Source organism: Salvelinus alpinus, chromosome 2 (genome assembly GCF_045679555.1).
Source record: "Salvelinus alpinus chromosome 2, SLU_Salpinus.1, whole genome shotgun sequence".
Lineage (NCBI taxonomy): Eukaryota > Metazoa > Chordata > Actinopteri > Salmoniformes > Salmonidae > Salvelinus > Salvelinus alpinus.
In genome coordinates this window covers 65,114,299-65,129,333 of record NC_092087.1, presented here as the reverse complement: position 1 = coordinate 65,129,333, position 15,035 = coordinate 65,114,299, and the positions used below count along the sequence as shown (strand labels likewise).

At 43.1% G+C, this 15,035-nt stretch overlaps 1 protein-coding gene across 1 annotated transcript in view; it reads left to right on the top strand.

The window, feature by feature from the left end:
• The first annotated feature begins 589 nt into the window (after positions 1–589).
• The window catches only part of LOC139543952 (voltage-gated delayed rectifier potassium channel KCNH1-like), a 70,934-nt gene continuing 56,488 nt past the window's right edge, over positions 590–15,035 (top strand). Inside the window, exons 1-7 of the mRNA XM_071350551.1 lie at positions 590–1,211; positions 4,029–4,152; positions 5,153–5,259; positions 5,380–5,508; positions 6,041–6,159; positions 7,654–7,821; positions 8,181–8,405. Coding sequence (XP_071206652.1) covers positions 1,139–1,211; positions 4,029–4,152; positions 5,153–5,259; positions 5,380–5,508; positions 6,041–6,159; positions 7,654–7,821; positions 8,181–8,405 — 945 coding nt within the window. The 5' untranslated portion in view covers positions 590–1,138. The remainder of the gene's footprint in view (positions 1,212–4,028; positions 4,153–5,152; positions 5,260–5,379; positions 5,509–6,040; positions 6,160–7,653; positions 7,822–8,180; positions 8,406–15,035) is intronic.

The window sequence follows — 15,035 nt, the reverse complement described above, 5'->3', positions numbered from 1 at the left end:
AGAAAGGATATTTGTGGGGGGGAAAAAACACTAACACCTTTGTTGACTCAATGACATTCAAGGCAGTATTGGAAAACGTTTTTAAACTTGTTCCACCTGAGCAAGTCTGACCACAAGTCAGCGACCACTATGATGACATACCAAATGAGTTTGATGGATCCTTTTTGTCTTCTTCTAAAACTCTTTTGGTATTTGTTTCAGTAGTACATTGTTCATATAGTCCCAAAATGTTTTGCATATCAGCCATCAAGTTTTCAAGATCTATAACTTTCAAAATACAGAAATACAGCTGGTATGATGCAAAACATTTTTGGGACTATATCAACAATGGACTAATAAAACAAATACCAATAGTTTTTTGGGGTGGAGTGTTCCTTTAAAGGGAAAGTAATCCAAGAGTAACTGAAAATAATCAGATTAGTTACTGAGTTTGGTGTAATCCAAAAGTTACGTCACTGATTGAAATTCTGGACAGGTAACTAGTAACTAACACATTACATTTAGAAAGTAGCCTAACCTACCCAACCCTGTTCCCTCTGTCTCTGTGTGTGTTGTGTCCAAATGTGTGGCGTCCTTGGGATGCCAGTCCTTGCACTTCTGAATACGGGCTACCTCCTCGAATTCCCCACAGTGGCCTATAAACCCATGTTCATGCATCAAAAAAAAGGCGAGGACGCACAACCAACCAGTGTGAAGTGCAAGCTATAGCTGTGTTCTTTTCCACTGCGCAAAAAAATCTAATTTCCAGTCAGTTTTCCATTTTTGGGTTCCAGGTGAAGGCATAACCTGTGCTTCATAGCCTAAACTCAGGGCTGTTAGTAGCCTACTCGGTATTCCTTCACACGATTGTGGGGGTGAGGGTACCCGGTTGGGGTACCCATGTGCAAAGATGTCAGACGAGAGACAGGTGATGCGCTCTCTGCATGCATCCCGTCTTCAACAGGGGGAGCACAGCCACGGAACGTGCGGCCGAACAGCATGAGTTGAGGGATTCTTCCGCTCATCATATCTAAGCAGAACAGGGACCATGCAAGCAGCAGAGTGGAGATTTGAGCAGCTGTATCGTCCTACGGATACTTCAGGCATCCTTTCACTCTAAAAGCGTTATCTTCTTACCGACGTTGAATGACAAGGCGGAATGGCAGGTGGACGTCGAGGACTTGTGGCCCCACAAAACACTTTTCTCGAGAACATCGTCCGACGATCCAATGGTAGGAATGTGTTCGTTTTTATTTTGTAGGAAGAAACACTGTGGATGATAGCCTATTGGCCAATCATTGAAAAACATGGATTTAATTATAGCCAAAACTCTCAGGACAACTAACCGTCAATTGACACCGTTTTTTAATAATTTTTGATTAGCCTATTTGATTTATACATTTATACAGCCATGCATGCTATGAAAATAATGATTAAACAATTAAAACTAATTGCATTTAATTGATGTTGTCTTTACAACAAACAACTCGAATGAGTAGCTGTGTCTACCATTGGTATTCCTTACCAGTCACCTTTACTGCACCTAAAAATAAACCAAAACATCCACTGTATTCCACATGATTTATGCATTAAATAACTAAATTAGTAGATGAACATTTTCCTCTTGGCATACTTATTCGATTCATGTTTTAAACCCAAATTACAAGTGTTTTTCAGATAGTCTAGAATTTGTTGGTTTGTGGAGGCACCCAGACTTGTTGGGCAAAATGAATCCGTTGACTTATTCAGAAAGTGACATGCTTGCCACGGGAGCTTTTGTTTTGGTTAATTAATTTATCTGTTTTTAACACTGTTTTTAGCCTCTTGCTTTAACCACTTTTCTTTTTAACTTTTCAGTTTGGACATTATCACATAGACAGACAGGTATAAACAATGTTTTAAAGTAGTGTAATGTCCCCTTTATGTTCTTCCCCAAATCATCCACCATAGACTTGTTTGTGTTCTGTAGACCCATTTTTCTTTTAATCGCATATGGTGAATAGCTTCACCCTCAAATATTCCCTGCACTTGCTTCCCCAGTTTTCATTCCTGATACTATCCTATGTGGAATAGACTCTAGTAGATAAACTCCCTCCAGGTTCCTTACTACTCCCCATGTTTTCAAGGCGTTGTGTCAGTCTTGTGAAACATTATGTTTGACATACCCAATGTCTGTGATGGTCTCGTGATGGTCTCGTGTCGGTCTGTGTTGTCAATATGTATGAAGAATACATATTTTCTTAAGATAAGAGCGAGATTAACTATACTGTAATGGGGGATTTAGGGTCAGCGTTTATTGCCTTTTAGATCACAATGAATAAGATGACAGGGTGGACCTGATCCTAGATCAGCACTCCTGATCTGAAACGCTTGAAACATCCATCCCCTGAGCGTGCAAGACAAGAGAGGAAAACATCTTATGCTCTCTCTACCCCCACCCCATTATAGACACATAGGTTATGTATAATGGTACCAAGACCACTTCACAAATGGGGTAGTCCCCGCTCATAGTTTGCTCAGAGTTTTTCGGAATGGGGCAGCTAAGGTCGAAGGGCATAACACCCAGCTGCTTGAAATGTGCTGGCTCATCACCTCGAACTGGGCCATTTAATGACACTGTAATGAATGTAGTCTTACAAGTGATGCCTGGCGATTAAACACAGCACCTTCTGAGGTCACTGCTACTGCTGTATCACTGCCTAACGAGCCAATGATAGACAATGTTATAATGATTGGTACCACTGCCCCAGCCAATGATAATGTTAGTCAGGTTGCACTGAAACAGACAAGACCCAATTTACCAGGCTTAAAGTTGTGGTACAATGGATACCGGCACCTGAATCTGTCCAATACTACACAAGAGGGATATATGGTGTCGTATCGTAACCCCTTTAAACACTGTCTAAGATTCAACTGGTTCGATGTAGTAGATTTCTGCAAATGAAAAAGTATGCAATAATCAGGTTAATATTGACCAATAATATTGGCAGATGATGTATTAGTCATATCGGCCGGGCTCTAGCCATAATAGAACTATCATTTGTAAGACAACAGTGAAAGTGTTGGATTTTGTGTACAGCATATTGATTTCACTGTCACGTTTCCGCTCTTCTCTCAACCTTGTTGCAGTAGCCTCGGATTCAGTTTCCACAACAAGTAAAACATCTTTGCCAATATGCTGTATATCATCATGGCAAAGCTTCAGATGCTTCCTTTCACCTGTTTCTATAGTGTCCAATAAATTCGACATTCACATACTATAGTTGGCAGTACATATTTAAAAGTATGGAAGTATATTAAGTATGCTTCAAACAAACTAAAATACCTCACAATTGCAATAGCTGTGTCCTCAACCGTGTTTTGGGTTGCACTTTATTTTACAATGCGCTAATTTGTCTGCCTGATATTTATCTAGATAGATAAATAGATGTACTGTAGATGGTAAGTTATTACTCAACAATATGCCGTAATGCTCAGCATTACAGTAATACTTGGTTTTACCTAACTCTAACTTGTTAGCTGTCTACCAATTTTGATTAAACATTTATTTGTATATATTTATTTTTATAATATAGGGTACAAAACACAATCAACATCAATATTACAATAATGCAACATCTATGTAAATGTACCGGGATTTGCCAAAAGCTAATTTGCACCTATAGTCCCAGGGCAGGTAAGTAAGGGTGGTTACACAGCCACAATACACATACTCACTAAAACAATACAAAATACAAATACATTACATCCAATAATATATCATTCTAACAACAACAACATATTTGTATTAAAAAAACTATCATCAACTGTCACCTTACACACGAGGAACCACATTTATGTGTACAGGTTTGGATAGATTTGAGCCATGTTTTCAATGTAAATGTAAAAGTACAATAATGATTTCATGAAATAAAGACAAGTAGGCCTATGTCCAGTTACCTTATAAGTTCCAAGTAAAATAATGAATTTACAGACAGTTACTAGTGCTGTAGTAGTTTCTATCAGTTCTTTCTAAACCAGGTTTCATGTTGTTTTCCCTCCCTGGGCAGATACCAACTTTGTTCTGGGCAATGCCCAGATTGTGGACTGGCCCATTGTGTACAGCAACGACGGCTTCTGCAAGCTCTCCGGTTACCACCGTGCTGAGGTCATGCAGAAAAGTAGCACCTGCAGGTACTTATGACTGCATTATGGCACCACTGATTCTGTGGGTCAGCATTTTGTTTCACTGACAGCAATACTATACAGTAGAGTGTAAATACAGTATATCTACATGAACATATAAACATATCGGGCTGGTTTCCTGGACCCAGATTAAGCCTACACCTGGATTTAAAGGGGCAATCTGCACTTGCTACATCCATTTTTAGATTAAAATTATTATACATACCCATTGATTCTTGAATATTACTTAGATGCCTCATTAGCTGTTCAACTGTCATACCCCATCAGAGCCCAAAATAAAAGCTTGTTTTACTCCTTTGTTTGTAAAGATTGTTATTGTAAACAAACACTGTATAGCCTCAAAACATGATTAAAACAATCATTTTAATACCACAGATGGTCAATCCTTGTATCCATAGCGCTGTCCATGAATTTGAGAGTGGTAACATTTCTCCAGCCCCATCCCACTGCTTGTTAACCAAAAACAATGGCAGGGTGCCCGCTTTATTGTCTGAACTGCAGATTGCCCAATTTAAAGGCATATTCAATGGGAAATATATAATAAAATTGATTTTTAGTCCAGGAATAAGCTTAATCTGGGTTCGGGAGACTGGCCCATAAACGTATAAACATACAGTACATTCTATACATTAGTAATCATATTATTACTCCAATACAAATAAGACATAAGTTGACAATGTTTGTTCCATGCAAATTCAGGTTATTTCAGTCTACAGCAGTCGAGTGTTTTGGAATGGGAGAAAACGATGTAGGCACTAAGGAATTCAGATGTGCCTCTGAAGTAGCACACATACTTTGTATTTATGTCAATTCAACATGACATTCGCTGTGACCAGTGCTTATGCAGATGGCTTAACCATGTTATTTGTGAGCCGCAATGTTTTTCGTGAGGCCTTTGAAGCTTGGATAATTCGTTTCAAGAATCTGAATGTATTATCCAGTTTTATTTGTTTTGTATGTAAATTAGCACCAACAATGCAATTTTCAGTTTCATGTATGGGGAGCTCACAGACAAGGAGACGGGTGAGAAAGTGCAACAGACCTTTGAGAATTACGAGACGAATTCGTTCGAAATTCTCATGTATAAGAAGAATCGTAAGTGTTTCTTTGCTCTCTGTTGATTGAATCATGTCACATTTAATTGCTACATCAATTACTTATGAGAGACATTAGAATATGAACAGATATCATAACGTCATTTTGTGTTTCCTACAGGGATGCCGGTGTGGTTCTTTGTAAAGATCGCACCTATCAGGAATGAGCAGGACAAGGTGGTGTTGTTTCTGTGCACCTTCAGTGACATCACTGCATTCAAACAGCCCATTGAGGATGACTCTGTGAAAGGTTGGCGTGACACTGAATTTCAGATCATCTAAGGAAGATTCTGTTTTAATGAGGACAGGATCAAGCTGAGGATAGTAGATACAATTGGTGTTGGAGAGCTACAAATGTGGGTTGCTGACATTATTGAGAGACATTCCACAGTGCAGCATTTCACATTACGACTTACATTTTTGTCTGATAATTTGAGCCAGTAATGTTGGACTTTCTCAGAATTCCGAATCAACCACTAGCTAGCCCTTGTCTTTAGGCAGTTCGTGTAGATCTGAAAGAAATGGATAGGCATACGCATATGGTAATTGTTCCATTTGCCATCTAATAAGCTATGAAGAATTTCCCCAATACTGAATACACCTATCAAATCTTTTCAGATTTACAGATATGCCTAGGGAGTAGTAGCCTGAAAACTCAAGACAGAATTTAGCTCTGTGTCACATTTGTTGAAATGCAGCATGATTCAGTCTTGATTTCAAGGCTAAAGGGAGTGGATATGGGTTGATTTGGTATTCCACATTTCTTTGACTCTGTCATTCAGGATGGGGTAAATTCGCTCGGCTCACACGGGCTCTGACGAGCAGCCGGGGAGTGTTGCAGCAGCTGGCGCCCACCGTCCACAAGGGCGAGAACGTCCACAAGCACTCTCGTCTTGCTGAGGTAGAGTGTGTGCCTCTGTCCCTGTTGATAAGCACTCATCCGCCTAAGTGTTTCTGGAAGGAGCAACCATCTCGTATTTCCAAGCCCGCTTCTGTTTAGCTTCAGATGAAATGCCTAATCCTGTCCCCAAACTCACTCGCTACTTCTGAGCTAAATGAAGTGTGTCTTTCTGTTCCCAAAGCAGTAGACCGCAAGCCCTTGGCCACCTGGGCAACTGTAACTCTGCAGACAGACACGACTCTAATATGAAGGATCACTCTATATATAGTCCTGACCATAAACCCTTATGGCAGAAGTCCCCAATTACATTCATCTGTGGGCTTGAGCGCATGGTCGGGGAGCAGGAACATAATTATAAATAATCTGTACACTGCAAATTGACCGCAAGAAGCCGAAACAGATATAGTATTTGACAAAGAATTTGTCCCGTGGGCCGCCCATTGGGGAACCCTGTCCTATTACCTTTGCTGTGGAGTTGTGTAACCTAAATGTACATTTACATTACTCATTTAGCAGACTCTCTCATCCAGAGTGACTTATAATCAGTGCATAAAAGGACCGAGATGTCGACAAGAGTAGGATTCAATTAAATCTGCCTCAGCAATGTTTGACTTGTTTACGGACTTGATTATCACTGTACACTTTTTTTACTCTGAATAAGGGAGCCGTCTATGCTACTACCTACAGTGTATATACCATACTGCAATGCAGGTTTGATTGAATAGTCCTTAGTCCTCTGAAAATCGCATGGCTAGAAATAAAGTCTAGACTCTTTGGGTAGATATCTCCTCTGACATCTTCTGGGACTAGTCCAAGATGTCTTACCACCACCATCTTCTAGCAACATCCTGTTTCTTGAAAAATGGTGGAAAAGCTAATTGTGTTTTTAGATGGTCAGATAAGGTGCTCTGTTTACTAATGGGGAGATGTGATTGCTAGCTTAGGTAAAACAAAATGGCTACCGTTTGTTTATTTGTTGATCCTGGAAAGTTCCATCAATTTATTTAAAAAAATATATGAGGGAGAGAGGAAGTCCACTCTTATTTTGTATGTTATATTGATTGGGATAGAGAGTTATGTCACACTATCCAAGAGATACCGAGAGATGAAATCAAGGCAACACTGAACTGTCTTTGTGTGGTCCAAAAGACTACAGAATGTGGTCATTATATTGCCATGACTTAGTATTTTCTATTATGAGTGTTATGTCAAAGTTATCGCTCTCATACAATAAGAGACACTGTCATAACAAACTAAAATGTTGGCATATTTTTGTGTACACTAGGTAAAAAAGCACACCTGGAATGGTGAATAGCAGGAGAATCAAATTGCACACTGGTCCAATTCAGTGTTAGCCTTGTCGAACCAGTCTGATCGCGGTCACTATTCTACGCAGCGATCAGGCTGGTTCCACCAGGCTAATTAAAGGTAGCTAGCTGCCAAAACACTGACTCATTCATGACTCGTTACCAACCGTTTCTTAACCAAACTTAGGTCCTCCAGCTGGGCTCAGACATCCTCCCGCAGTACAAGCAGGAGACGCCTAAAACTCCTCCCCACATCATTCTCCACTACTGCGCCTTCAAGACCACCTGGGACTGGGTCATCCTCATCCTGACCTTCTACACAGCCATCATGGTGCCCTACAACGTCTCATTCAAGGTCTAAACTCTATTCAACTACTCACTAACCTTAACCCTTACCCTAACCTTAACCCTTACCCTAACCTTAACCTTAACCCGTACCCTAACCCGTACCCTAACCTTAACCCTTACTCTAAACTCCAAACCGAACCTTAGCAAACTGTTTATTTTTTATTTTTACTCTGTTTGTGTGTACTTTTATTGACTATGTACCAGCTGTAAATTGCCACTCAGGGATTCTCTACTCTACTACTTAAGTAATAAAGATTCTCTACTCTACTACTTAAGTAATAAAGATTCTCTACTCTACTACTTAAGTAATAAAGATTCTCTACTCTACTACTTAACTAATAAAGATTCTCTACTCTAATCCTCCAGACCAAGCAGAACAATGTCACCTGGCTGGTGGTGGACAGCATCGTGGATGTCATCTTTCTGGTGGACATCGTGCTCAACTTCCATACCACATTTGTGGGGCCAGCCGGAGAGGTCATCTCGGACCCCAAACTGATCCGGATGAACTACGTCAAGACGTGGTTCGTCATCGACCTGCTCTCCTGCCTGCCGTACGACGTCATCAATGCCTTCGAGAACGTTGACGAGGTCAGTGGTTTGTTTGTTAACTGGGGTCTGTGTGTTTGTGGATGGATGGATATGGATGAAGACACACACACACACAGACAGACACACAGACAGACACACACATTGTTTTATGGATCTGGAAAGCTCACCACATCGTTGTAGCGTAATACATATGTATATACTGTATTCTATTCTACTGTATCTTAGTCTATGCCGCTCTGACATTGCTCGTCATATATTTATATGTTCTTAATTCATCGTTCCTTTACTTAGATTTGTGTGTATTGGGTATATGTTGCGAAATTGTTAGAAATTATTTGTTAGACTTCAAGAGTCGCTTCAGCGCTGGGAATCTTCATCTGCACTGAGGAAAACTCACATAGTCACTTTGAGTCAGTTTGAATTATTTGTGATTTGAAGTGTCTCTAGGGATTTCACGTCCATCCATAGGGACTGCTGGCGTTTTCGGCCAAGCTTTCTAGCGATAATGGGACTAAATGCTCTGTCATACTACCAGATTCTTTAGAAATGGCTTCTTGACTATAGGGACTGGATTCAAATAATCACAGATCACAGATTTTTGACAGTTCTTTTTGCCGAGGCTTTTTTTTTACCCAGTGTCAGTTGAAATCCCAGACTGGTTTTGGGTACTGTAAAAACGTACTATTACTTTTAATCCTGTTGTTAATCTCTGTAAACAGGAAGTCGCCCCACTGTGTATGATGTCATATTGCCGAGTATACCTTTAACCTCTGTGTTCACCATTATTCACTCTACAATACAGTCCTACCCACAGCCAGCTGAGTCATATCAAATTGAAAACAGAAAATAGATATGACTGAATAACACAAGAAATGTGCATTGTTTTGGTTCAAAACAATGATGTGGATGACACCGCTTTCTGAATGTTATTCTAATACAACTTCTCAGCAGTAGAAATGTCATCCCCCGCAGTTGCCTAATGGTTGACTTATAGTTGCCAGACAGTCAAAGATTCAAACACCATCGGACAACAGGGTTGCTGGAAAATACTGTGAATAGAGGCTAAAAAGTCAGAGAAGATCCCTCTAACATATTAAAAAGAACACAGGAATCGGAGGCTGGTAAAACAGCACCTTTTTCCGATGCCTCTTCGAGACATTCTGTAGTAAAACTCACTGGAAGCAAACTTGGCACAGAGGCCTTTGTAGGATGGTCCAGATCGTCTTGATTCACGCGCTAGTCTTGATAACCTTAAAGTAATCAATAGATGCTGCAAGTGATATCATTCTAGCCTAAGCCCAAGTACAGTATTATCAGCATAAAAATGACTCTGTACTACAGAAGGCACAGATAAAGGTCAATATTACATTTAAATAATGAATAAAAAAGTGCTTCAAAGGGTCAAACAACAAACATAGTTAGCCAATTATAGCTTAATTAACAAGTCACAACACTGTTTTTGTCCTTAAACTTTGGGCATTGTAACTTAGAACCAAAACAAAAGTGCAGAAACCACCATCTTTCCTCTCCACATCTCCAGTGTTATGTACTGTTGTGTTGTCTGCCTGTTGTTGTGCGAAGGGTGGTGTGCCGAAAGATTATAGCACCCCCACAGTGAGCTCCCACAAAGCCTGTGGGCGCTGCATGTGCCTTCGCTGCATGTGTCAACGCCAGTCATCCTTCCTTTTCATTCGGTGCTGTGCCTCAAATACAAGCACTGTGCAGCTAGCAACCATTCTGCTCCTCTGAAGGGAAGGCTTTCAGCACAGTGACCTTGTTTGTATTCAATGACAATTGTAGGGAGACATTCAAGTTGCCACAGGGACACATTTGAGCTTTTTGTTTTTTCTCGGCTTAGAACGAAGCAGAGCTTCCTCTCTCCCTTTCATTGAGGAGATGTGTTTATTGTAGTTGAACGTAATTGCATTATGAATGTGTCCCTGGTGAGCTGAAAATTGCTTGATGCAGTAGGTTCGCACACGTCATGGAGGCAAACGTGAGCAGAGGCTAGTGAGCTTACATAAACCGCACTGCGTTATATTTGCCTTAAGTACTAAATGTAGATTCACCCTTTCGGGAAGCGCCAGGCCCATGCATTTTGCATCTCAGCCTCTCTGTACAGTATGCCACACGAAGTCTTAAATGTTTTAGGGAATCTAGATTCGATGAGCAGTTGATTTCACATCACATCACATTTTGACGTTTGAAGACACCAAGAGCTTGATTCAAATTGAGCATGCAAAAGAGGGTAATGATATTTTTGATAAAGCCACATACGAGGGACTCATTCAAATTCTGGAATTAAATCTCCAAATGGTTCAGAAACCTGTCCTCCCTAGTACTCATTCACATACCATTATCGGAGTAAGATCCTGGAACATTAATTACATTTACATTTAAGTCATTTAGCAGACGCTCTTATCCAGAGCGACTTACAAATTGGTGCATTCACCTTATGATATCCAGTGGAACAACCACTTTACAATAGTGCATCTAACTCTTTTAAGGGGGAGGGGGGGGTTAGAAGGATTACTTTATCCTATCCTAGGTATTCCTTAAAGAGGTGGGGTTTCAGGTGTCTCCGGAAGGTGGTGATTGACTCCGCTGACCTGGCGTCGTGAGGGAGTTTGTTCCACCATTGGGGTGCCAGAGCAGCGAACAGTTTTGACTGGGCTGAGCGGGAACTGTACTTCCTCAGAGGTAGGGAGGCGAGCAGGCCAGAGGTGGATGAACGCAGTGCCCTTGTTTGGGTGTAGGGCCTGATCAGAGCCTGAAGGTACGGAGGTGCCGTTCCCTTACGTGATGGCGAGATCATGGAACGGGCAGTCCTTCCCCGGGAGGAAGAAGTAGGCAAGCACCATGGTCTTGTAGCGGATGCGAGCTTCAACTGGAAGCCAGTGGAGAGAGCGGAGGAGCGGGGTGACGTGAGAGAACTTGGGAAGGTTGAACACCAGACGGGCTGCGGCGTTCTGGATGAGTTGTAGGGGTTTAATAGCACAGGCAGGGAGCCCAGCCAACAGCGAGTTGCAGTAATCCAGACGGGAGATGACAAGTGCCTGGATTAGGACCTGCGCCGCTTCCTGTGTGAGGCAGGGTCGTACTCTGCGAATGTTGTAGAGCATGAACCTACAGGAACGGGTCACCGCCTTGATGTGAGTTGAGAACGACAGGGTGTTGTCCAGGATCACGCCAAGGTTCTTAGCACTCTGGGAGGAGGACACAATGGAGTTGTCAACCGTGATGGCGAGATCATGGAACGGGCAGTCCTTCCCCGGGAGGAAGAGCAGCTCCGTCTTGCCGAGGTTCAGCTTGAGGTGGTGATCCGTCATCCACACTGATATGTCTGCCAGACATGCAGAGATGCGATTCGCCACCTGGTTATCAGAGGGGGGAAAGGAGAAGATTAATTGTGTGTCGTCTGCATAGCAATGATAGGAGAGACCATGTGAGGATATGACAGAGCCAAGTGACTTGGTGTATAGCGAGAATAGGAGAGGGCCTAGAACAGAGCCCTGGGGGACACCAGTGGTGAGAGCGCGTGGTGCGGAGACAGATTCTCGCCACGCCGGAGATGCCCAGCTCGGAGAGGGTGGAGAGGAGGATCTGATGGTTCACAGTATCAAAGGCAGCCGATAGGTCTAGAAGGATGAGAGCAGAGGAGAGAGAGTTAGCTTTAGCAGTGCGGAGCGCCTCCGTGACACAGAGAAGAGCAGTCTCAGTTGAATGACTAGTCTTGAAACCTGACTGATTTGGATCAAGAAGGTCATTCTGAGAGAGATAGCAGGAGAGCTGGCCAAGGACGGCACGTTCAAGAGTTTTGGAGAGAAAAGAAAGAAGGGATACTGGTCTGTAGTTGTTGACATCGGAGGGATCGAGTGTAGGTTTTTTCAGAAGGGGTGCAACTCTCGCTCTCTTGAAGACGGAAGGGACATAGCCAGCGGTCAAGGATGAGTTGATGAGCGAGGTGAGGTAAGGGAGAAGGTCTCCGGAAATGGTCTGGAGAAGAGAGGAGGGGATAGGGTCAAGCGGGCAGGTTGTTGGGCGGCCGGCCGTCACAAGACGCGAGATTTCATCTGGAGAGAGAGGGGAGAAAGAGGTCAAAGCACAGGGTAGGGCAGTGTGAGCAGAACCAGCGGTGTCGTTTGACTTAGCAAACGAGGATCGGATGTCGTCGACCTTCTTTTCAAAATGGTTGACGAAGTCATCCGCAGAGAGGGAGGAGGGGGGAGGAGGGGGAGGAGGATTCAGGAGGGAGGAGAAGGTGGCAAAGAGCTTCCTAGGGTTAGAGGCAGATGCTTGGAATTTAGAGTGGTAGAAAGTGGCTTTAGCAGCAGAGACAGAAGAGGAGAATGTAGAGAGGAGGGAGTGAAAGGATGCCAGGTCCGCAGGGAAGCGAGTTTTCCTCCATTTCCGCTCGGCTGCCCGGAGCCCTGATCTGTGAGCTCGCAGTGAGTCATCGAGCCACGGAGCAGGAGGGGAGGACTGAGCCGGCCTGGAGGATAGGGGACATAGAGAGTCAAAGGATGCAGAAAGGGAGGAGAGGAGGGTTGAGGAGGCAGAATCAGGAGATAGGTTGGAGAAGGTTTGAGCAGAGGGAAGAGATGATAGGATGGAAGAGGAGAGAGTAGCGGGGGAGAGAGAGCGAAGGTTGGGACGGCGCGATACCATCCGAGTAGGGGCAGTGTGGGAAGTGTTGGATGAGAGCGAGAGGGAAAAGGATACAAGGTAGTGGTCGGAGACTTGGAGGGGAGTTGCAATGAGATTAGTGGAAGAACAGCATCTAGTAAAGATGAGGTCAAGCGTATTGCCTGCCTTGTGAGTAGGGGGGGAAGGTGAGAGGGTGAGGTCAAAAGAGGAGAGGAGTGGAAAGAAGGAGGCAGAGAGGAATGAGTCAAAGGTAGACGTGGGGAGGTTAAAGTCACCCAGAACTGTGAGAGGTGAGCCATCCTCAGGAAAGGAACTTATCAGGGCGTCAAGCTCATTGATGAACTCTCCAAGGGAACCTGGAGGGCGATAAATGATAAGGATGTTAAGCTTGAAAGGGCTGGTAACTGTGACAGCATGGAATTCAAAGGAGGCGATAGACAGATGGGTCAGGGGAGAAAGAGAGAATGTCCACTTGGGAGAGATGAGGATCCCAGTGCCACCACCCCGCTGACCAGAAGCTCTCGGGGTGTGCGAGAACACGTGGGCAGACGAGGAGAGAGCAGTAGGAGTAGCAGTGTTATCAGTGGTAATCCATGTTTCCGTCAGTGCCAAGAAGTCGAGGGACTGGAGGGACGCATAGGCTGAGATGAACTCTGTCTTGTTGGCCGCAGATCGGCAGTTCCAGAGGCTGCCGGAGACCTGGAACTCCACGTGGGTCGTGCGCGCTGGGACCACCAGGTTAGAGTAGCGGCGGCCACGCGGTGTGAAGCGTTTGTATGGTCTGTGCAGAGAGGAGAGAAGAGGGATAGACAGACACATAGTTGACAGGCTACAGAAGAGGCTACGCTAATGCAAAGGAGATTAGAATGACAAGTGGACTACACGTCTCGAATGTTCAGAAAGTTAAGCTTACGTTGCAAAAAAAATAAAAATAAAAATAAATTAATTAATTATAATAAATAAATAAAATATATATAATCTTATTGACTAAAATGATATAGTACTGCTGGCTGGTGAAGTAGGCTGGCTAGCAGTGGCTGCGTTGTTGACTTTGTTTGAAAGTGTAGCTGGCTAGGTAACCTCTAACTGGCTAGGTAACCTCGACAATTTCTCAAAATTTCTCTAAACTACACAATTATCTTGGATACAAGGACAGCAAAGACAACTATGTAGCTAGCTAACACTACGCTAATCAAGTCGTTCCGTTGTAATGTAAGTTTCTACAGTGCTGCTATTCGGTAGAAGTTGGCTAGCTAGCAGTGTTAGCTAGCAGTGTTGACCAGGTAGGAGAACGGCAGCGCGGCGGACGATAATAGCTGGCTAGCTAACCGATAATTACTCAAAACTACACAATTATCTTAGATACAAAGATAGCAAAGACAAATATGTAGCTAGCTAACACTACACTAATCAAGTCGTTCCGTTGTAATGTAATCGTTTCTACAGTGCTGCTATTCGGTGGCTAGCTGGCTAGCTAGCAGTGTTGACTACGTTACGTTACGTTAGGACGAAAATAGCTGGCTAGCGAACCTCAATAACTACACAATTATCTTTGATACAAAGATAGCAAAGACAAATATGTAGCTAGCTAACACTACACTAATCAAGTCGTTCCGTTGTAATGTAATCGTTTCTACAGTGCTGCTATTCGGTGGCTAGCTGGCTAGCTAGCAGTGTTGACTACGTTACGTTACGTTAGGACGAAAATAGCTGGCTAGCGAACCTCAATAACTACACAATTATCTTTGATACAAAGACGGCTATGTAGCTAGCTAAGATCAAACAAATCAAACCGTTGTACTGTAATGAAAATGAAAATGAAATGGTAATACTACCTGTGGAGCGAAGCGGAATGCGGAATGCGACTACTCGCTCCAACCCGGAAGTTCAATAATTGTGGGTGCCTGCTCCGTGTCCATCTATGAAAACAAAAGTAACCCCGGGCTAAATTAATTCTGATACTGTACTTTCCAGAGGTTGGTCCAGGACCCAAATAACCGTTATTCTGTCACATGGCAGTGT